The sequence below is a fragment of the Cucurbita maxima genome, unplaced genomic scaffold, assembly GCF_002738345.1.
Source record: "Cucurbita maxima cultivar Rimu unplaced genomic scaffold, Cmax_1.0 Cma_Scf00016, whole genome shotgun sequence".
NCBI lineage: Eukaryota > Viridiplantae > Streptophyta > Magnoliopsida > Cucurbitales > Cucurbitaceae > Cucurbita > Cucurbita maxima.
Window position 1 is genome coordinate 442,909 of NW_019272032.1, and position 22,656 is coordinate 465,564.

Here is a 22,656-nt window from a genome sequence, read left to right on the forward strand (position 1 = left end):
TTTTTTTTTTTTTTTTTTTTTTTTTTTTTTTTTTTTTTTTTTTTTTTCAATCTCAAAACTTCATTCCAAACACTGGTCACTATGCACTAAATTCGAATTTGTATTTAAAATACCGAACACGGGTAACTATACTAGTATGGTCGGCGGGACTGTTACCAGTGATGGTTGTTGTAGATGCTAACCAGCAGATGTCACTAGAATCGTCATGCGACCGTGGTCTTCGGAGTAGTTTTTGAAGTTGAAATGCTCACAATAGTAATAAGAAAAGGCGAGGATTCATACTATAAAAACTAATTTTGAATAATTAAAATCAAAAGTTCCCTCTACTATCAAATCATTCATTTTCAAAATTAACGAGGATGGATAGAATGCCTTTGAACATAACACTTTAATCGACTATTTATATTAAAAATTGATAGAACTACGCTACATAGTTATCTATATAATAAGTAGTTTGAATATGTACTTTCTATATTTTCTACATTATTCTTGCTCTACATGCATGTCATCCATATAAATTATTAGCTAATATTAGACGGTGTATATTAGTCTATATTATTAAGAGAGAGAGAGAAAAAAAGATGTTGGTGCATTGTGAAATTAATAAGGAAGAGGTGCATGTGACATGGAGCCAATGGACCTACCATTACAACCCATTATTACCTTTCTTCGCAAAACAAGGAAAAGAATAAGAAAGCAAACAAAGTACCATTAAAGAGAAGAAGAAGAAAGAGGTGAAGACATGGAGGAAGAGATGGTGATGGTGATGATGAACGATGATACTTCCCCAAGATGGAAACTTTACGAAAACCCATTTTATATTAACACTCCTCATAAATCCTCCACCACCAACGGCAATCCATTCAAAAGGAGAATGGATTGGGAGCTTCATCTTGAGCGCAACCACATCCTGGAGCTCCAAACCCAGCTTCGCTACGAGCGGAAGGCTCGTAAAAAGGTTGAGTCTTTGGCGAAGAGGCTGCTCAAGGAACTGAATGAAGAGAGGAAGCAAAGGGAAGCCATGGAAGGAGTGTGTCATGAGCTTGCTACACACATTTCATCTCATCAACCCCACAAGGAGATTCAAGAGGAGCGCAACATGCTGAGGTTGGCTCCGGCTTTGCGTGAAGAGAGACTACAAATGAAGCTTGCGGAAGTGAAAACCGTGTTCGAACACATGCTCTCACAACTACAATCAGAAACCACCACCACATTTCCCGGCGGTGGAAGGTACGGACGGCGGAGGGATTGAGAAGTAGAGATTCAGATGCCAAATTGGAGTGTCAGATGGCTCAGCTTAAAGTTTTACTGAAACCAAAAGGGACTGTCGGATCCAACAACCTCATTATTACCTAATTCAGTTCGTCTCTTCTTCACATTTTTTTTTTCACTCTCTAATGAAATAATTGGTTGATTTATTTTTTAGGAATTGTTATATTTCATTAAAAATAAATAAATTATATTTCAGCATCTTCTTCGTGCATCTTTTTCAAGGCTTCCTCACATGCCCATTGGATTTTTTTAGAATTTTAAAAGCTCACAATTTTGGAATTCCAACGTATTATCTTTTAATTTATATTAATACTTTGACTAAATGAGTTATATCCATTTTTTTTATATTAAAATTTAAATATGCTATCTACCATGTGAAACTTCAATAATTTTCAACCATCCATTTAGTGGCCGTGATAAGGTAATGAATTACTACAAGGAGAGTAAGATTTGAATTACCTTGTTGATCGAATATCTCAAGACAAAAACATTGTTTGAGATTCGAATCACTCCACAAGCCAGATCGATCATGTTTAGCTTGAATGATTCTTGTTGATCAAATATCTCAAGACAAGAACACTTAATTGAGATTCGAATCACTCCACAAGCAAGATTGATCATGTCGAGTTTGAATAATTCTACATGCAACCTAAACTACATAGAATTGCAAAAAAACTTAGTCATTGGCTAAAGAAGAGCACAAATGCTCATTTTACTATATTTTCTAAATCTGCTTACAAATACAACATACAAGATTTTATATAGCCTCAAAGATGAAACTATTAAATGCATTCTAAGAGTTGAATATTCGTACTTTATGGCCATAATTAGTCATTAATTATGTAAATCTAACCGAAATTAAATAAAAAGTCTTAAAATACAATAACTCTAAATTACTCTAAATTGTAACTCACCCAAAATTTAGAACAATCAATCTTCATTTTTCTTCAATTTGGTATGAATTGAAACATCTTTTGATAATTTTGACAACCTTTTCTTCACATCTTCATTGAATTATATTGTATGATTAATGTCTTTTGGTTCATATCAGGCCGTTAACTAATCATGTCACTGTAACGCTAGATGTCACAATCGTACTGTTGCAGTAGAGGGACATAGATTGGGTGACACCTGTTCTAACCTAATGAACATGTCAATTATGTGAAATTCAGATTTCATGGACAATATTGGCGTATGTTCCAATCTCGAGTCACATTTGAGAGAAATGTTTTAGAAAATGTGAGCGAAGAAATTCGTTGAAAATAATTTTTTAAAAAGCAATGTTATTGACTAAAAGAGAATAAGCAACAACCACTTTGATAACATATAATATAGCATTGGTAAGAAGAATTAACAACTAGTCACATCTCCTATAGCATTTTTCGATCATTTTAGTCTTGACGGGTGTAGACATGATTTTGGTAATGTTCATATACGCTCATACTAACACAACAAGAATTGTAAAAATCTATGTAACATGAAAGCAAGTAAACGGATTTTGGAATGAACATGTAGTCATAGACAACACATTTTGGACAAACATGACCAAGACATCCGACACGCTGCCACATGCAACACACCTTAGACAAGCATGACCCTGACAAGTTGGACTCCAACAATCGTCATCTGTTCTTTTCTTGATGGGCTTCCCAAAATCCAATAATCCACGGACCCCAAGCCCAACTCAGAGGATGGATCTATTAGAACTTGGACTGACTTTATCATCAGCCCATTAAGAAAAGTAGTTTAAGAAATTCTAAAAGTTGATTTAAAAAAAAAAAAAAAAAACAATATATACAACATCCTTATCAACATCAAATTAGCTTGCTGCAACCGAACTTACTTTTAGAAGACAAAAATGTCAATCATTAAACCACTTTTACAATAAAGTATATAATAATACTAATCAATTATTTATAATTAGTCAATTAATTAGCAAATTTTAAAAAGATTCAATTAATAACATGCATTCAACAATTAAAGTCCTTTGCTCCAAATTATAGTTTTACCAAAAAGATAAAAGTGCATCTAAAGCTTAAAATGGTCTATTTATTACGAGTTAGTAGTGTAAGCTGACTATATTGGACCATATTTATTCGTACCGTTAGTAAAATAACCTACCAACATAACTATAACTTATGGATGCTAAAAAATTACAAAGCAACCAACATGACCAAAATTCATCGATAATTTATATGTATTTCTTTCTTTAAAGTCGGAGGTTTAAATCTAGCCAAACGAATCTAGAAGTGAAAAACAAGAAATAAAGTAAAGACAAGAACATTATCAAAAACTAAAACAAATATTTTCATAGTCCAACCACCGAAGAGATATTAAACCAATCTTTATTACTCTAAATTTTGTTCCCATTAATGGTTGGGATTTGTGCTAATTTAATAATTTTATATTTTAAGGGTCTATATTGGTCGAAGAGAGAAACGAAGCATTATTTAAAAAGGGTGTGAAAACCTCTCACTAGTACACAGATTCATTTTAAAACCATGAAGCTAAAGACAATACGTAACGAGTCAAAGTGAACAATGTGTACAAACACAAACAGTAAAGTAAAAAATTTTGCATTTGGATTCAAATTAGGGCACAAAAATGGTGTGTGTGGATGGGACAGAGTTCGAATGCATTGAAATTTTGCATGGTTTGGTGTGGGTATGGTGGCTGAATGCGAGTTCTTTGGATGTAACCTTTGGCCTCATGATTAAGACTCTTTCACCTACAATTTCCTTCAAATTTAGCAAACACTCTTCTCTATGTTCTCTCTCTTTTTTGACACAAAATAATATGCAATTGGGAAGCAGCAACCTTTAAGGACGACCATATCTTATTATGCCCAAAATAAAGCTGAACCCAAGTCTTTGTTTTTCTAGAAGCAAAAATAATAATAATAATAATAATAAATTCATATAAAAGAGTTTGTAATAGCTAAGTTTACTGTTTTAAAATGCATTTATTAAGAAAAGATTTTCAAACTTTTATTAGGAATGTTTCTTCCCCTCTCCAACATATGTGCGATCTCACAACTCACCTCCCTTGAGGGCATAGCGTTCTCTCTAGCACACTGTCCGATGTCTGGCTCTAATACCATTTATAACCGCTCAAACCCACCGCTAGAAAATATTGTCTGCTTTGGCCTGTGACGTATCACTATCAACCTCACGGTGATACCTAACAGATGCGTTTTAAAATCATGAGACTGACAGTGATACAAACAGGGCAAAACAGACAATATCGACGAACAGTAGGTTTTGATTGTTACAAGTGATTTTATGTTTTGGTTTTTAACATTTATTTTGGAAATCTAAATTAGCGTAAGAGTTGAAGTCAAAGTTTAGGGGCAATAAAAGATTGAAGCCAAAAATAATTGTGAAATATGAGGGAGACATGTTTGTTAAGCTATGTTTATCAAACCCCTAAAGCTTATAAAGCATTGAAATAGATGTGTGATCCTATTATTAATTAAATTAGTTTAGGGTGTGGGCCCAGTCGGTAAAACTCATGACCCTCTCTCAATTCTGTGTCATTCAAACCATTTCTTTTTTTTTTTTTTTTTTTTTTTGCATTAGAAGAGTGTTGTTGAATAATATACATAAATCAATGTGGTAATTAATTATTGCATTAGCATAATATTAATTAAGTGAGCTCATAAGTTTGGTCTGTATAAGATCGGAAACAAAAGATATGAGGATCTGATATGCTAAGCTTTTCGGCGTGATTAGCTCCGTCATCACTTATCTATTCCCTAAACCCTCCTCTGCCATGTGAACCAAAATCATAATCTTTTAAGAACAAACTTCAACTTCTTCAATAATTCTTAATTTTTAGTTTATATATCTCAGAGCTAAGTTATTGAAATTACTTGTGAGTTTACAGAGATTTTTATATTGATTTTAAAATATAAGAGTCTACCAATTGCAACATTCAATGCATAAATTAATTGTTTTGAACTAACATCATCATGTTTTGAGTCGATAGAATTCAAAGTTTGTAACGTGGAAAGTGAAAAGTTCCTATTGTGAGATCCCACATCGGGTGGGAATGGGAACGAAATGTACCTCAAGAGTGTGAAAACCTCTCTATAGTAGTTGCATTTTAAAAGTTTGAGAGACCGCCCTTAGCGAGAACGTTGTGCCCCAAGAGTGCAAAAACCTCTCTCTAGTAGGCACGTTTTGAAACCTTGAGGGAAAGTTTGGAAGGATGTCGGTTGGAGAGGGGAACGAGGATATCAGTTGGAGAGGGAAACTAGGACATCAGTTGGAGAAGAGAACGAAGTGGAGAATGAGGAGAACAAAATGTGGCCCCAAGAGAGTGTGGAAACCTCTCCCTTACTAGACTCATTTTGAAACCTTGAGCTCAAACTTGAAAGGAAAAATTCAAAATAGACTATTTACTAGCGATATGTTAGTAGTGGATTTGGACCATTACACAAACACACTCCCTTCACTGGTTGAGTTAATTCCATCGATTATTTAGGGTTTGAATATGGTATAAAAAGGTAGGTTACGCCCATCATTCTTCGTATTATATCCTTGGGTATCAACTACCACTTCAATAAAAGCATAGTGGAATTAGGTGTATGAGATAGAACCACTTCCAAACATTGAGTATCCAATACTTTGTAACAACTACCTCCTACCACTAATGGATGAGATATGCAAAGAGATTGTGTTGGTGTGGGACATAAAATATGAATTTGTACGAGACAAGCCGAAGATAGTGGGAAAAGATGAGTTACCAATCGATGCCATATTTGGTCATAAACACATAAGTAGTAAGGGATAAGAGCCCCACCAAAAACCCTAAACAATCTTATACCACCCCAACTTCAATTTTAACTTAAACTAACAAAATTAGAGCTCGTTTCTGACCATTAAAATTTTATACTTGTATGAATAGATTAATGTAAAAAGGAAATAAAGAAAGAAGAGAACCGCATGCTTGCACATGTGTGATCACATTTAGTGTCCACAAAGGAAGAGTTATAACATTTGTTGTGTGAATAATGAAAATATAAAATTAATGCAATAATGATGATGTGACATATATGTATATAATTTCAAATTATGATACACATGTGATATACCCATCTTACAATTATTACTTTAGTCCAGATTTAAAAATGTAGTCATGCCACGTGACCAATAAATATGATCTAATTAGAGTTACTTAATGACATACACACACATAATTAATGAATGGGGGAGGAGAATTATTATATTTTAAGGGAAGAAAAATAAAAAGACAAATAAAGAACATTGCAGAAGAGGATGTTTTTGTGGTCGTTAGTTAAATTGTCTCTCTGTTGGAGCTGTCCCATATGGCTTCAAATGGAATTCATTCCTTTGCAAATCCCGCAAATCTTGCTTTCTTCCATTGCTCTTCTGTTTTTATTATTCATTCCTTTGCAATTATATGTTGGCAACGACTCTTATCAAAAGTCTATGAAAAAAGAAAAATTTGAATGAGATTCCCTAACTCCATATGGGCACTCGAGTAAAAAAGAGGCATATGAATGAACTCAATCTTGAAGATAGAATGACTAAGAAAGGCTTAAAGTAAATGGAAGTTACTACTTTCTTTTTCGATCGCTCAATCATAAGAACTTCATGATTATGCACGTTTTACTTTGAACAATTATATGTTGGATGAGCTCTTAGAAATTTTCGAAACATGCATGTGAATGAGAACAAAAGCATGTTGCATGTTGGAAGAACTTGTATTAATTAGAAATCTTAGTATTCCACGGGTAAGAATGCTCCGAATAATTACTATAAATTAATTTATAGCCCAAGGATTCATTCTCAAAGTGTTAAATTTAAAACTAAAATTAAGATGTTTAAAGCTAAAAGAGATGCAATAAAAAGTAGGGACAAAAGGTGTGGGGTTAAAATTAATGTTGCAAAAATTTAGAAATCTACATGAGATGAAAAATTAGGGCGGTGAAAACCGCATTTCATTATTATTATTATTATTATTATTATTATTATTATTATTATTATTATTATTATTATTATTATTATTCCTCTCTCCCAATCAATAACTTTCAAGCACGCTACAACAATAAAAGGAAAATAAAAAATTTTATTTTATTTTTCAAAGAAAGAGTTTCACAATTAGTTTTGTTTCTCATCTTATTTTATTTCCCAAAAGGCAATCGCCTTTTATTATTATTATTATTATTATTATTATTATTTTGATAGAAAGAAAATAAGAAAAAAGAAATCTTTTTTTCTTTTATTATTATTATTATTATTATTTATTTTTTCTGGTAGGCGCCTTCCGTGGACCCCAGCGCTGCACACTTTGTCGCCAACTGTACAAAACACTGGAATGACACATGTCCAATGAAATGACGCCAGGTCAGCTGCTCGTTTGTCGGTATCCGAAACCTGGACCCACTATCTGGGCATTAAAGTCAACGCAAGGCCTTGATTGATCTGTCAAACTCTTCAATTTAGTTACGAATTAATCGGCTTTGGACCATTAGCTTTCCCCAATCATTTCTCCCATTGACTCACTTCAGACAGCTACCAGACTCCATTTTTTTTTCCCTTAATAATTTATCAATCCCAATTATCTTCAAAATTTTATCTCAATAATTATGTTAAAACCACCGCCATTGAAGCTTTAACAAACAACCTCTCCAAATTTGAATCATAAAACTACTAATATCTTAACCATTAAATTTATTTAATCAAATTTATAAAACCCACATAAACTTTAAATTTATAAGAATAAAATTTGTGAGGGAAGAACATAGACCAAAATTTATTACAAATACATATATATATATAGTAAGCTAGTTAAAAGAAGTATATATATATATATATATATATATAGATATATATATGGAAGAAGAAGAGAGTACAAAGATGAGATGATGATGACGATGATGATGTTGTTGAAGTATGATATATATATTTGGACCGTTGTATTCGAGAGTGCCTCTACTAAACCGACAAATGAGATAGTGGGTCTAATGATGAAGGAGACGAGGACTTGGTGAAACCCCAGATATCATTCTCATGCCCATATCCCAATCCTCTGCTCGATACTTGCATATCATGATGATGTTGTTGTTGTTCATCTTCATCGTCTTCAATTGTTCGTTCTTCGTGGCCGTTCAATTGTGATGCGACAAGTCGGTCGAAGGCCACCCAGTTGTTGAGCTTCACCACGGGGCTGCCACGGACGAGCTCTGGCGATGGGTCATTTGTTTCTGGAAGCAATTCGTGGTTGAAGATGATGTTGTGGTCGAATGTTTCGAGTTGGTGGAGGGGGATTATTGAAGGAACTGTTGTGGGGCTGTCTAGCCTTGGGAGATGCATGAATGATTTGTCAATGGTTCGTTGTTGTTGTTGATGGTGGTGGTCTTCTGTGTTGTTGTTCTTTGGGCTGAGTATTAATCTTGAAGATTGGATGATGTTGTTGTTGTTGAAGTTGGAAAATGACTCCATTTCTAGTTTGCATGTTCTTCCCATGTATTGAAGTATTTGATCCAACACGCCTTCCTCGTTGTTTGAGTTTTGTAAGTGAACCTCGGAATCCATGGAGGTTGGGGAAGTCTTTGGACTATCCATGCTCTTGTGGTAGTTCTTCTTTTTGAAAACCCGACATACGACCCACCCGTCTTCTGCCAATTGTGCCTCTCCGATCGAATTGCATATCTTAAAAACCCAGAAAGATCACAAGTAGATAAGTCAGTAGACGCTAACAAATCTATTTTTCGAATTGGGAGTGAATTTATTCGAGGCGTAACTTACATTATTGTCGCGGTCACTATCATCAAGGCGATATTCATGCATGATCCAATCAGACTTTTGGCCATGAGGGGCTCGTCCTTTGTAAAAGACTAAAGTTTTTCTCAATCCAATTCTTCTAGATCCGGTATAGATAATCTTATCACGACCAGTGGCCTTCCAGAATCCAGCAGCCGTGGCGCGATTGGTGCGCGTTCCGGTCGGATACTTCTTATCCTTGTGGCTAAAGAAGTACCAATCGTTTTGTGGGGTGGATCCAATCTTGCATTTTTCTACAAAAGCATAGAAAGAAAATAAAGAAAATCCCCAAGGGAGAATGAGAGGAAGAAATAAAAGAAGAAATAGAAGAAACCTTGAATATCCCAAGGCTCGAGCTTGTTAAGATCAACATCACGAATGACATCAAGGTCAATCTTTTGAAACCCAACTTTCTTCCTGAGGTAATAATGGAGAAGCTCCTCTTCGGTGGGATGGAAACGGAAGCCAGGAGGAACCTGAGAGTGGCCATTGAGGGAGAGAGTCATGTCCTGTTCCGCCATGAAACAAGCTCTCTCTCTGTGTCTCTCTGTCTCTGTGAAGATGTTGTTTTAGTTTAAGAGAAAAAGTGAGAGAGTGGGGTTTGAAGAGCAAAGTTGAGCGTAAAGTGCAATGAAGGAATCATAATTTATAATGGAAGAGAGAGAATGAATGAATGAAAGTAAGGTACTGAAACTGATGAAAAGGGTATTGAGCAAAGTAAATTATACACAAAACCCATGTATATGAATTAGAATTGAAATTAGAAAAAAGGGTTTGAATTTGTGGGTCATGAAGAACAGTAGAAGGGTTAGAAGAAGAAGAGATGGTTGTGTAGTAGTAGTAGTAGTTGGGGGGAATGGCACAATCGAAAGGCATGACCTTGGACCTTATAATGTCCATGAAAGCAACACCTTAAAACAACCACCACCTTCGAACACAAAAGGAGGCAAAGGGAGGGATGATGGGGTCGGAGCCACTGAGCTATCACACCCATGTCTCCAACCAAAATTAACACCTTAAACTTAGGGTTTTATTTTTCATTTTTTATTTCCTTATTTCTGCCTCTCTTTCACACAGACTTCAATTATTTATGGACATCATGCCCAAATGCAGTTAAAAAGAGATTTATTGAGATTGAAAATTCAAATAATCACATTCCGACTCGAATAAAGGAAATATATATGAATGGACCGATACCATATCTAAACGAAAACGATCCTAAAGATATGATGACGAAAAGAGCCTTCAAAGAACTCATAGTCTGACTTATACTAACAAGGTGCACGTTCCTTTTGGTGCTCAATTATAGAAAACTCATGGTTAAATGTGTTTTACTTGGGAATAATTTTATGTTAGATAACCTCTCAGAAAATTTCTTAAGATGTATATGAGCGAGAATACAACATCTTGGAAGGACTTGTGTTAATTTATGAGAATAATCTTCACTTTTAAAAAGCAAGTAGTAGGTAACGTGACCATGTCGTAGGGGACGCAAGGGAATGTTGGAGTCAATAGGTGCCGAATCCAAATTATGAATCTTGAGCATGAGTCTTTACAAATTGTATTAGAGCGGTCCCTCTCCCAGTAAGATGTGGTTTGGAGATGAACCATGGAAGAAGCTGGTGGACATGCGACACTCGAGTAAATGAGGGATACATGAATGAACTGAGACAACATTCGAATGAGATCTAATCTTGAGAATAGGATGACTAAGAGAGATTTAAAAGAATAGAAAGTTACTAACTATATCAACTAACTTTCTTTTGGTAGTTCAATCATAAGAACTTGGTAGCAAACCTGTTTTACTTGGTATAATTCTATGTTAAGTGTTCTCCTTGGAAATTTCTGATAATTGCATGCAAGTAAGAACAAAATATGTTAGAAAAGCTCATATTGACCATATCGCAAGAGAATGCTCGAGCTAACCAGTGTCAAATTTCGTTCTTATCCTTGAAATATAAACAAAATAATGAAAGCAAAAACAAATAATCTTTTAATAACTTCTATTTATTTATTGGTTGGAAATTTAAAAAACGTGGTCAAGAAGTATAGTACTAGAAGACAAACAAAATCACTATTTGTGTATGTTTTTTTTAAGACGAAACAAAGAAGCAAAAACCAAATCATATGCTCATAATTTTGAAAATGACTCAAATTTGGCTTAATTAAAATAAAGATTATAAATTATAATGATAATACACAGAGACAAGGCATGTTAAAGGAAGTAAGATCATTGATTTTGAATTATTTTTGCAAGGATCAATATGTATCTCCCTTTCTTTCTCCTCAAAGAATAATGCATGCATTAAATTTTATAAGATAATGTTGGAAAGGGATAACATAATGGTGTAATTTTATAAGGTTAGATTCATAAACATTTAAAGATTTATCCTTTTGTTCAAATGAAGTATGACATCAACCACTTCTGTTCTATTTTCATCCTTAATACACACAAAATTTATATTTTGTGAGTTATGACATCTTACGTTGTTGTGAATTACGTATGCAATTGTCATTTTACGTTCTTCTTACACAATAATTATAAGTTTTACTAAGGGAAGCTGTAATGGTAATTTTATTGGTTTAGGTCCACAAGCATGCGGTACAAATATGAAATTGAGTACCATGTTAGAAAGTAGTTAAAAAGGTGAACTTTTGAGTTATCCACCATCTTCTTTTTAAGTAATTTTTTTTATGTTGGGACCATTTTAGTGTTGAATTATTCCTCTAGTCACGAATTATTCATACGCATACAATGATGATTTATTATTACGCGTTTTCCTATTTATTTTGTGAGTTTCGACTATACAAAAGTCCATAGTTAGGCTTAGAGAGTATGAAGTCATATTCGTCTATTAAGGTCATGTAAAGTCTACGATCAATCCAGTCTTAAGTAATTATAGTCATGTTTGCATAAATATTAAGGCATTTGTTTGTTTATCAAATCAATTTGAAATTGAAAAGAAAAATGAATTATTATAAAACCAAATCTAACAATAAAATTATAATAAAAAAAATAATGCTAAAATGATTGTAGAAATAATTGGAAGTTATAAGATTCATGAATATGGGAAAAAACAAGATTTTTTTTTTAAAAAAAATGTTTAATAATAGACATATGAGCTAGATTACAAGTGGGGTTGGGTGAGGAATGAAATAATGTTTACTTATATATTTGTTGAAGTAATTTAATACAATAAACAATCAATAACAACCTAAGAATTTAAATTATTATCCTCCAAATTATTACCCAAAAAAAACCCATTTGTTGAATTATTTGATGGGATATACACAATATATTTGACAAAAATATAGAAAATATTACAAACCTGTCTGCCTCTAAGACCCTATTTAATTTAATGTTAATGCCATTTTGTCTGGGAAAGCTTCTAAAAATGTTGCTTTCTCGTGTGTTGTTAAGAACATTATACAGTTTTTTGACGTCCAAAACTCATTTGCTTTGGCTGTTCAAAACAGTTTTGTGCTATGTTCATAGAATATTACTATAAACTCCCAACTAGAATGTTTTCTTTCTTGCTCGGTCTTTTTCTTTCTCTTTTTTTATAAATCATAAATATATATGAATTATTTTAACATGTTTTATCTTCACTCACTCGATCATGTAATATGAGATTGCTCCAAATCAAACCTCTTGTTGATATAAATATTAACTATTAATTCTTTAAATATTTCTTAATCAAATAATTAGGAATAACGCAAATTTCAAAGTATATAACTATTACTGGGACGACAGAAGTATAATAAAAGTAGCACAAAGGAGAAAGAAAAAGCTTTAAAAAAAAAAAGAAAAAGAGAGATGTTTTTATTTTGTTAAAAAGTATATAATGTTTTGAAGTTAGTTTGTGTTATGAGGCAGGAAATATATGTCTTAAAGCATAATGATGATTAAATTAAAAAGATTAGTATTAAGCAAATAATAATAAAATTCTGGAAATTAATGATGGAGTTTGGGCGCCAAATTGACCTACCAACCACTTCTCACTAACCTCCAATATTTAGTTCACTAATTAATTAACTTCTTAATCTCTTTTATTTCTTTTTTAGTGACGTTTGTTGTGACGACCTCCCCCTAAACTAAACCGAACTAAACACTATATCATTTTTCACATTATTTGGGAGATTATAATTCCCTTTTCTCGTATCAATTTGGAGATTTGTTATGTATCACCGTCAACCTCACGGTTTTAAAACGCGTCTATTAGGAAGACGTTTACACACCCTTATGAGGAATGTTTTGTTCTCTTCTCCAACCGATGTGGGATCTCACAATCCACCCCCTTGGGGGCCAGTGTCCACTGCTCAGTGTCTGCCTCTGATACCATTTGTAACAACCCTAGTCCACCACTAATAAATACTGTCTACTTCGACACGTTATGTATCGTCATCAGTCTCATGGTTTTAGAACGTTAAGTACAAGAATTAAAAGTGTAATTTGCGTCATTGTTTATATCCGCTTACTTCAATTTCTCGCCCTACACCAATTATAATGTATACATAGATAGCTGCTAAAATAAACTTAAATATTTGTATAATTATTGAATTTTACTCCATACCATACGTTAAATAATTATTGGGACATATTATTATTTTCGTACTCAATTATTTAGACATTTAAATACTCGTATCGTTTTTAATATCAAACCGTATTTTTTCATCTAGAAGTTTATGTATTGATAATATAAATATGAAACAAAAAAATAATTGATGTTCACATCTTTTAGTTGCTATCATTTAAATTTTTATTAAATAGAATTCAATAATTTTTTTTAAATATTATTCAGTTATTAATTTTATATGTTCCAATAATTACTTGGGGCCAAAATCTTATTTGTCTTAATTTCTACCCTATTATGCAAAATCTTAATATCAAATGTATTATTTATTTTTTTTTTCCTTTGAATTTAATGATATGGGTGAGGAAATTGTCTCATCTAAGATAAATTAATAAAATTAACTAAATATAATAAATATTTTAAATTAAAATACAAGAAATTTGAATAACATTACACGTGATTGATCAAATGAGGCATTTCCTACATCTCTTGTGACATGATCAAGTTACCTACGTACTAACGTAAGTGTTTTTAGCATGTTTTATCATCATTCATGCATCTCACGAAAATTCTTAAGTGGTCACCCAACCTAAAATTGTTCTAAATAAAACACATTTAACCATGAAGATTGTAGGATTGAACCACAATAAATGGAAGGTGGACGTTGTTTATATACTAAACGTAGTAGCTTTTCATTTACTTTAAGTCTTTCTTGTTTATCCTATTTTTCATAATCACTCTCGGTTATATGTGGTCTTAATTCATTAATGTACTCGAGTGTCACATCATGAGTGATACAATAGCGTCAAAACTATTTTATTAAATATAATTCAAAATTCTAAAATGTAAGACGAAATAAGAGGAGGAATTTATTGATTCTTGGCTCAGTTGCAGAAACATATAATTTTATTTTTTAAAAAAATTACACATTTAATGAGATCAATTGTAGGCTGTAATGGTTGGGTGGTAATTTATAAGGATAAAGGCCATAATTATTTTTAAAAGAAAAAAAGAAAAAGAAAAAGAAAAGTTAGGTAGGAAAGGTGGATGAGAGAGTTGAAAGAAAGGATGCAATAAAATAAGAAAAATATATTCTTTTTAAAAATTTAAAAGAAAAATGCGGAATTAATTACGGTATTATAATAATTTCAGTGTTTGTTTAAATGGAAAATCCATGTCATTAAAACAATTTAAATTTGGAATATATATGTGTGTGCACTTTATGTCAATTATAAATGTTAGTGGGCTCCTCATGTCGGCCTTTTTCTCCTCAAAACAATTATAGTGGGCTTCTCATCTTGGGCCCTTTTTCTCCTCCAACTCAGTCCAACCTTTCAAACATTTTATAACCCTACTTCAACGACATCGTTTAAATTATTCAATATTTTATGAACTTGGAGACAAGTTCCACGGTATCTCCACCTAAAAATAATTAATAAATTTACCTGCCCACGTGTGTACAATAATAGTGTATTTAGTTTTAAAATTATAAACTTCTTTTTTATTAACAATACATTATTTGTACGATCCTATATAATATATAATCAACATATCAAAACACTAAAATTATATTATTTCGTTGACTAGATCTTTTAACTCCTAGTGATTTAAAATATTAATTGTTTTTTCATTGTTGATTAAGGGGCTTAATTAGATTAATTAATTAATTAATTAGTAATAACCCATCTCGTTTACTATCTTTATATCTACCATCTTTTTTTTTTTCTTTTTTCCAATTCAAACCACTCACGCATGCCTCTATAAATACCATACGCCAACTTCCCCTCCACATTGCATACCAAGTCAACACACACGAAGATGGAGGTTGTTTCTCAGATCAACGGCTGCTCCGGGGATACCGCCGGAAAAGTCATCATCTGCAAAGGTAAAATACAACCGCTCTCTCTGTTTCCTCCGCCGGCAAATCTCTCTCTATCCCTTAACTTTTTTTTCTTACAGCCGCCGTTGCCTGGGGCCCCGGCGAGCCATTTGTCATCGAAAAAGTCCGAGTGGAGCCGCCACAGAAAATGGAGGTCCGAGTGAAAATCCTCTACTCTTCCATTTGCCATACCGATCTCAGCGCTTGGAAAGGAGAGGTAAAAAAAACACAAATAAATAAATAATTAATTAAATTGTGTTCAAGTCTTTTTGTAATTAACCATTTGAATTATTTGATATTTCAGGACGAAGCCCAGAGAGTTTACCCTCGTATCTTCGGCCACGAAGCTTCTGGGTCATTACCCCAACCCCTAAATTTTCATTAGAAAAAAGAAATTTATTATAATTATAATTTCTTTTTTTTTTTTTTCCATTCCAAATCGCAGTATTGTGGAGAGTGTGGGAGAGGGGGTGGTGGATGTGGCTGTCGGAGATCACGTGATTCCGCTGTTCAATGGAGAGTGTGGGACGTGCCGATGTTGCCAAAACCCGAACACCAACACGTGCGAGAAGATGGGAGTGAATCCAATGAAAAGCACGATGGTCCACGACGGACAAACCCGGTTCACGACGGCGGATGAGCGACGGCAGCCGATATATCACTTTCTAAACACGTCAACTTTCAGCGAGTTCACGGTGTTGGAATCGGCTTGTGTTGTGAAGATAGACTCGGAAGCTCCCATCAAGAAGATGACTTTACTAAGCTGTGGCCTTTCAACTGGTACGTAATTAAAACTCGAAATGACAAATTTTTATTTTTATTTTTATTTTTATTTTTTAATTTTTGTTCATCGCTTTCGTTGTTGACCAATCAAAAAGATTTGTTTTTTAAGCGGAAACCCCAATGTCAAGGGCTATGTGGACAGCAGCATTAATTATGAATATCCCTACCTCGTCTTGTCACTATGTGATCAACTAAAGAAATTAATATCAGTACTTCAATCAACAAACAACTAATTATTAATTAATTATATACATTTGATGCATAATTAAGTTTTTTTTTCTTTTAAATTTTCATATTATAATTTTTTGACATAAACATTACCAATGTATCATATAGTTAAAATAAATGAATTTTGTTGATAAACATGTGTAATTTGATTGACACTTTAATATGATTAGTTTTTTTTAAATGTCAAATAATTTGGTATGATAAGTAATTAGAAAAATTAAAATTAAAACTAAAATGGAGTAAATGAAAAGTTAAAGAAAAAGATAGAGTAGGGTTATTATTATTTAATTGGAAAAAAAAAAAAAGAAAAAAAGAATTAATGTCTGTGGAGGATCTGATGTTTTATTTACTTTTTTGACCGCCCTGATCTGATTCAATGTTAATTATTAAATAATTGCTGTGTCGGCTTTATTTATTTATTGTCCTTTTCTGTTCCATAATTGTAATGTTTTTCTTATGTGATCAAAATAAAGTTGGGAGATGAAAATTGAATTTAATATGATTGCAATAAAGTTTTAAGTACTTTAAATGTTTTATTAATCTTATTTACATTTATTAGAATTAGGAGATGTTATTTCTTTTTCTTTTTCTTTTTCTTTTTCATTTTAATTTTAATTTGAGGTCACCTTGTAGGGGGAAGGGACCATAATTTTGACCTTACCAATTTTATTATATAGTTTTTTTTTTAAAATTATTTCATAAAATCTCAAAATACGATCAAATCAAAGATTCCTTGTAAAATGGTTTATAAAACACATATTTTCTACCATGTGTATTTAAATTTGTCTTTACTCTAATAATTCTTTTCAATTACAGAATCAAAATGGACTTATTAAAAAGTACATAGAAAAGATTTAAAATGGTATAAAAGAAGATAGTAGAAGATACTGAATTTATAAAGAAAGTAAATGATTTTATATTTAAAAAAAAAGATCCGGTTGCAAGGGAATGGCGCTGTACCGGATCATTTCCCGGAAAATGCAAATGGAATGGTGAAGTAAAACGGATTCAAAAAATGGCGGAAGGGTTTGGTCATCCGTTTTGCGCAGTTCCGTTATTAGTTATGGAACCCTTTTCTTGCGTCTACTCCTATTTTTTATTTTTTTTTATTTTTTTTTCTAAAAATATGTTCAAGCAAAGTAATAAGTAAATTTTATTAAAAAAACTTCCAGCAATATTTGATTTTCTAATTTCTTTCATAATATATGAATTTTCAGATATAAATATTATAATTAATTTTTTTAATTTTATCAAAATTGACTATGGGAACAGGAGTGGGTGCAGCGTGGAACACTGCCAACGTGGAAGCTGGATCCACCGTGGCCATTTTTGGGCTGGGAGCAGTAGGACTCGCGGTAACTAATTCTTCTCTCCAGAATATTATAATTATAATTATAATTATTGATTTTTGTTGGTTTATAGCTTAGTTGTATTAATTCAACTCCACCTAATACCTGACTCCAAGCTCTCTTAGTTGTAGCTGTAGCTGTGGGGTCGATGCTAATAAATGTGAAACCTAATGAATTTAATGAGTGAGTTGAATTCAACCTGTCTCCAACTTGTGGTGCTTCTACTTTTGCAGGTAGCTGAAGGAGCTCGAGCTCGCGGTGCATCTAAAATCATCGGTGTCGATGTCAATTCCCATAAGTCTACCATTGGTAACTTATATATTCGAACCTCTTGATTTGGATCTCAATTGGGTTAAGCTTTTCAACTTTGATTCGAACCTTAAATCAAATATTTGTTACAAATAGGGAAGCAATTTGGAATCACCCACTTTATAAACCCTAGAGATTCTCACAAACCTGTTCATGAGGTCGGTATTTATTATATATATGTATATATAATTAAAATTATAAAATTTCACATATTAATGATCTAATACTATAATCATGGATGATTTTGACTTGTAGATCATCATGGAGATGACCAACGAAGGCGTGGATTATAGTTTTGAATGCGTTGGGGGTGTGGAAGTCTTACGCACAGCCTTCTTGTCTACCCACATTGTAAGTTACGATTACAATTCACATTGTAACATGACATGTTTGTATGTGTGACATTGTAAACACGATATTTGTGACATGACATGTTCGTATGTGTGCGGGTACCCGATAGGGATGGGGAACCACAGTGATGTTGGGAATTCATACAACCCCAGAAATGCTTCCTCTTCACCCAATGGAGCTGTTCAGAGGGCGTAAGGTGGTAGCTTCCATTTTTGGAGGCTTCAAAGGCAGGACTCAAATCCCTCATTTTGCCAAACAATGCATCCTCGGGGTAACTAAACTTCCTCCTCCTTTCAATTATGTTTCTAAACTTTTATAACAGAATATATGATTAAATGTAATTAAGATTAGATTGACATGAACTGTAATTGTATGTGTACTCACGATTGATATTCGTATTTCATTCAATTCGTTCGTAGTTCGTATTTCATTTACGATTAGAATTAAGAGACATTTTGGTTAGTTATTAGTGAAGAAAGTAAATGTATATTATGAAGAGGGTTTAAGTTAATTTTTTTTTTTTAAATTTTTATATCAGGTGGTAAAATTGGATGAGTTCATAACAGACGAACTTCCCTTTGAGGACATAAACTCTGCATTTAAACGACTTGTGGATGGAAGATCTCTCAGATGCCTTTTGTATTTGTAATACATTTAAGATATAAACTCTCACGTGTGCTACATAAATAATTCAAATCTTCGTGTGATGTATTTATATTATATTATATTAATATTTGATATTTAAGATTAATAGGATTGTGTTTTATTTTGTAACTATATGAAATATAATTATTGCATGTGTATGATATTGTCAAATCAAACAATATCTACTGGCGGCGGTGGCGGCGGCGGCGAGCTCGTGTGGGTTAGGATTCTAACTCAGATTCAAAATTTAGATTAAATACACTGGTGTTACAACATTCTTCTGCATCTACTGCAGCGCGACTGTTTCTGAGAGTAAAAGAGAGGGAAAGAAGAATAATGGAGTAGGGGTTCCTTGGAATATACCTTCTTCTGACGCTTTCTTTCATTTTTCTGTTCCTCCTCTGTCTCTGCTCTAAGATCGGAACCGAACTTATATTCCGCTTTCTTCCATACCTTTTTCTTTTTGTCTCGCATCTCTTTCATTCATTCATTCATTCTTTCTTTCTTTCTTTATTTCCTTCCTTTTTCTTTCCATTTTTCCCCAATTCAATTCAATTCAATTCAATTCAATTCATTTTTTCTCAACCTGTTTGACCCTGTCTGGACTCTGTTCCTCCAATTACTCCCTATCGGATCTTCGGAGTTGATCTTGACCGTCCCTGCTTCCGGTTTTATCATGGAAAGCGACGGATCAAGCTGCCTGCCACTCCCCCCAGATGTGGAGAATCGGATCATCTCCGACCTTCTGAAGGAATCCGAGTCTAATTTGAAAGAAGGCAATCTCCACTATGTTGTTTCTAATCGGTATTGCTTCTTCTCGGTTTTCTAATGTGTCGAGTGGTGTATTGTGTGTTTTGGAAGTTAGGTCGCTTTAATTTTTGGTTTTCTACTTTGTCTTGTGTGTCTTGAAGTTCATTTCCAGCGTAGTCTAAAAATATGCCATTGCTATGCGTATCTGTAGTTGTCAATTCATACGTTTTATCTTTCTTGTCTCACATGTTTGTGGGCACTTTCTATCATGCGCGCTTTCTTTTTCCCGGGAGATCTTGAGTTTCTTTAAGGTTTAGTTCAATGAATTTTGGACACGTAAATTGCTGAGATTCTTTGGAATGCAAGAAATGTTCACTCTACTATTCATGCAGGTGGTTTAGAAGATGGCAATTATATGTCGGACAGCCTACTGAAGAATTTTCTAGCAAAGATCATTCCTCTGATTCCCAACACTTGAATGTGTCTCCGTTCAACGTTCTAAGACCCGGTCCTATTGATAATTCAGATATAATCAATAACGGAGGTGATTCTGAGAAAAACGAGTTGGAGATGGAAAGATTTTTGGTGGAACGACGGGATTATGTTTTGGTGCCCGGTGAAGTTTGGGAGAAACTTTATGATTGGTAAGATGTCCGCTCATTCTCTTTGTCAAATTATCCTTTGACTCATCTACTATTTCTTGTTCTGTTGCTTCTGCTTCCCTTTATCAGACATTACTTTTTATGTTGTTGGCATGCTTTTAATTGTTATCTATACATATTTCTATGGTTGTCTGTATGATATTTTTGAATATGAGCATCGTTGAATCGAAAAGTTACAAAGAAAATCCTCTAATTTATGTTAATTGAATCAGGAATTTAGTTGCAAAAAGAACTAAATAGTGCTGCAACCTCAGAAGTTGTATGACATTTTGCATATCCTCTGTTTCCTCCGTGTTGTACACTTTCCTTTTGGATACACAACAACTGATGGACATTGCCACATGTTGATAAATCAAGCATCCAAGAGCATTCAAAACATTTGAACGAGAGCTCTCAACATTTTCTACTTTATTGAAGTTGAGGCAAATAGATGTGACTGGACCTCCCCTGCCCACATGCCCAAAACACGACAACTTGTACTTATAGTAATATAGAGACGTTTCCAACTCAAAATATTCACGTTTTCTGGACTCCTCAGCTTGCACAATGCATACAAAAGAACCTTAGGTAACAATTGAGAAGTTGTAATTCCTGAAACAAAGATTAATAGTTATGTACCCAAGGGATATAAGTTCCAGATTTTGTTCTCCCCTATCAACAGGAGACCATCAATCACCTGTAATAAAGCTCTTGCTTCTTATCGCCAAGATTTCTCTTTGCAATGAATCTCCAAGACTTGTTTTGATTTTTTCTTACCAAGCATAAAAAAGAAAAACAGAGGTGTTTGGTGGCCCAGAAATTACATAAAATCCTGGAAATCTTTGGAGTTAAGCTGATTTCCTGCCTATCATTCGCAAGGAAGTATTCAACCCTTTCCATTCTGGATCATTGAGTAGTTCTCTATAACGCCTTTTAGTTTAAAATGTTCCACCAAGATAATTTATCTTTACCAAGTAGAAACTACTAGAGGTTTGATTGAGTATCTTTGAATGTAAGTAACGTGGATGGTGATTTTGGATATTCATATGATTAAACGGTATTAATCATATGATTTTGTCTCAAACTACCAAGTTTCACTTTCTGCCAACCTCTAATTTCTCTCTCGTTTGATTTGGTTTCTTTATTATTTTATGTACTCTACTTGGTGCATTCTTGAAATGGAACTGTTTCATTGGAAATTACCTATGGAATTAAAGTTGTATGTGTATTGGGTTTACTGTTATTACCATGATTTCCAAACCCAAAACTATTTGGGATGCCTGAGTTGTTGTTACGTCCTTGTTTTGTTACATTAGGTATAAAGGAGGGCCACCGTTACCAAGAAAGTTGATATCCCAAGGTGTCACTCAAAAAAAAATTTATGTGGAGGTTTATCTACTTTGTCTAAAATTGATTGATTCCAGGGATGGAAGTGAATCTACCATACGATTGAGCAAGAAGGTATTCTTCATATTTTACCCTTTGATTCATTAAAAACTTGGATAGTGCACGGTGGTCATAAGATTTTCCTTACAATTATTTGTTTGATCCCAGTTAAAAATAAATGCGGGTATATATATATATATATATATATATATATATCTTTTTTACTGATAGATCGTATATTCTGCAAGTGGGATAAAACATTTGAGAATTTTGGACCATTATAAAATTAAATCCTTGAAAGCTTGCAAAGGAAGAGGCAACATCTAAAACTTTGCAGTCTAACAGTTGAGTGAGGCTGATCCCCAAACTCCAACATGTCCAACACACAAGGGTTGCTCCAGACTTAATTAGATGAGGGGTTTAACCAATAAATTAACTCTAAAGGTGATAGTACCGAATACCTAAATGTGGTGGGTTTTCTGGGCATGTGCAGGATTTGAAGTTGGAGAACAAAATAAAAATATGAGAAGAGAAGTGAAAGGGATGAAAGGAAACCCCAAGAAGTAAAATTAGATAGCAAATACAAAATAAGAGGTGCAGATCATGTCACATTGCTTGCACCTCTGCATCAGCCAACAGGTTGAAGGTCATGATTAGTAAAATGTTCAGCCATGGCCAATCATCTGATGCCACGGGGGG

General features: G+C 33.4%; 4 protein-coding genes across 6 annotated transcripts in view; 3 read left to right on the forward strand and 1 right to left on the reverse strand.

The window, feature by feature from the left end:
- Window positions 1-605: 605 nt before the first annotated feature.
- Window positions 606-1,376, forward strand: LOC111491271 (protein BRANCHLESS TRICHOME-like). Its single transcript, XM_023140105.1, has one exon. The coding sequence runs from the start codon at window positions 743-745 to the stop codon at window positions 1,250-1,252; it is 510 nt and encodes a 169-aa protein (XP_022995873.1). The 5' UTR covers window positions 606-742; the 3' UTR covers window positions 1,253-1,376.
- Window positions 1,377-8,114: 6,738 nt separating this feature from the next.
- Window positions 8,115-22,656, reverse strand: part of LOC111491120 (NAC domain-containing protein 12-like) — a 17,393-nt gene continuing 2,851 nt past the window's right edge. The window contains exons 2-5 of one of the 2 annotated variants that reach the window (XM_023139883.1): window positions 15,090-15,093; window positions 9,397-9,593; window positions 9,048-9,316; window positions 8,115-8,951 (exon numbers count right to left, since the gene is read on the reverse strand). In XM_023139883.1, the coding sequence (XP_022995651.1) occupies window positions 8,235-8,951; window positions 9,048-9,316; window positions 9,397-9,583 (1,173 nt within the window). In that variant the 5' untranslated portion in view covers window positions 9,584-9,593; window positions 15,090-15,093 and the 3' untranslated portion in view covers window positions 8,115-8,234. The remainder of the gene's footprint in view (window positions 8,952-9,047; window positions 9,317-9,396; window positions 9,594-15,089; window positions 15,094-22,656) is intronic. The other variant, XM_023139884.1, reaches the window with a different exon arrangement.
- On the forward strand, window positions 15,407-19,286 carry LOC111491119 (alcohol dehydrogenase-like 4). The gene is made up of 10 exons (XM_023139882.1): window positions 15,407-15,521; window positions 15,596-15,732; window positions 15,820-15,869; window positions 15,961-16,295; window positions 17,799-17,881; window positions 18,109-18,184; window positions 18,281-18,342; window positions 18,440-18,535; window positions 18,645-18,806; window positions 19,074-19,286. The coding sequence occupies exons 1-10, from the start codon at window positions 15,455-15,457 to the stop codon at window positions 19,182-19,184; spliced, it is 1,179 nt and encodes a 392-aa protein (XP_022995650.1). The 5' UTR covers window positions 15,407-15,454; the 3' UTR covers window positions 19,185-19,286.
- Window positions 19,722-22,656, forward strand: part of LOC111491112 (ubiquitin carboxyl-terminal hydrolase 9-like) — a 10,856-nt gene continuing 7,921 nt past the window's right edge. For both annotated transcript variants that reach the window (XM_023139870.1, XM_023139871.1), the window contains exons 1-3: window positions 19,722-19,984; window positions 20,323-20,574; window positions 21,888-22,032. In XM_023139870.1, coding sequence (XP_022995638.1) covers window positions 19,857-19,984; window positions 20,323-20,574; window positions 21,888-22,032 — 525 coding nt within the window. In that variant the 5' untranslated portion in view covers window positions 19,722-19,856. The remainder of the gene's footprint in view (window positions 19,985-20,322; window positions 20,575-21,887; window positions 22,033-22,656) is intronic.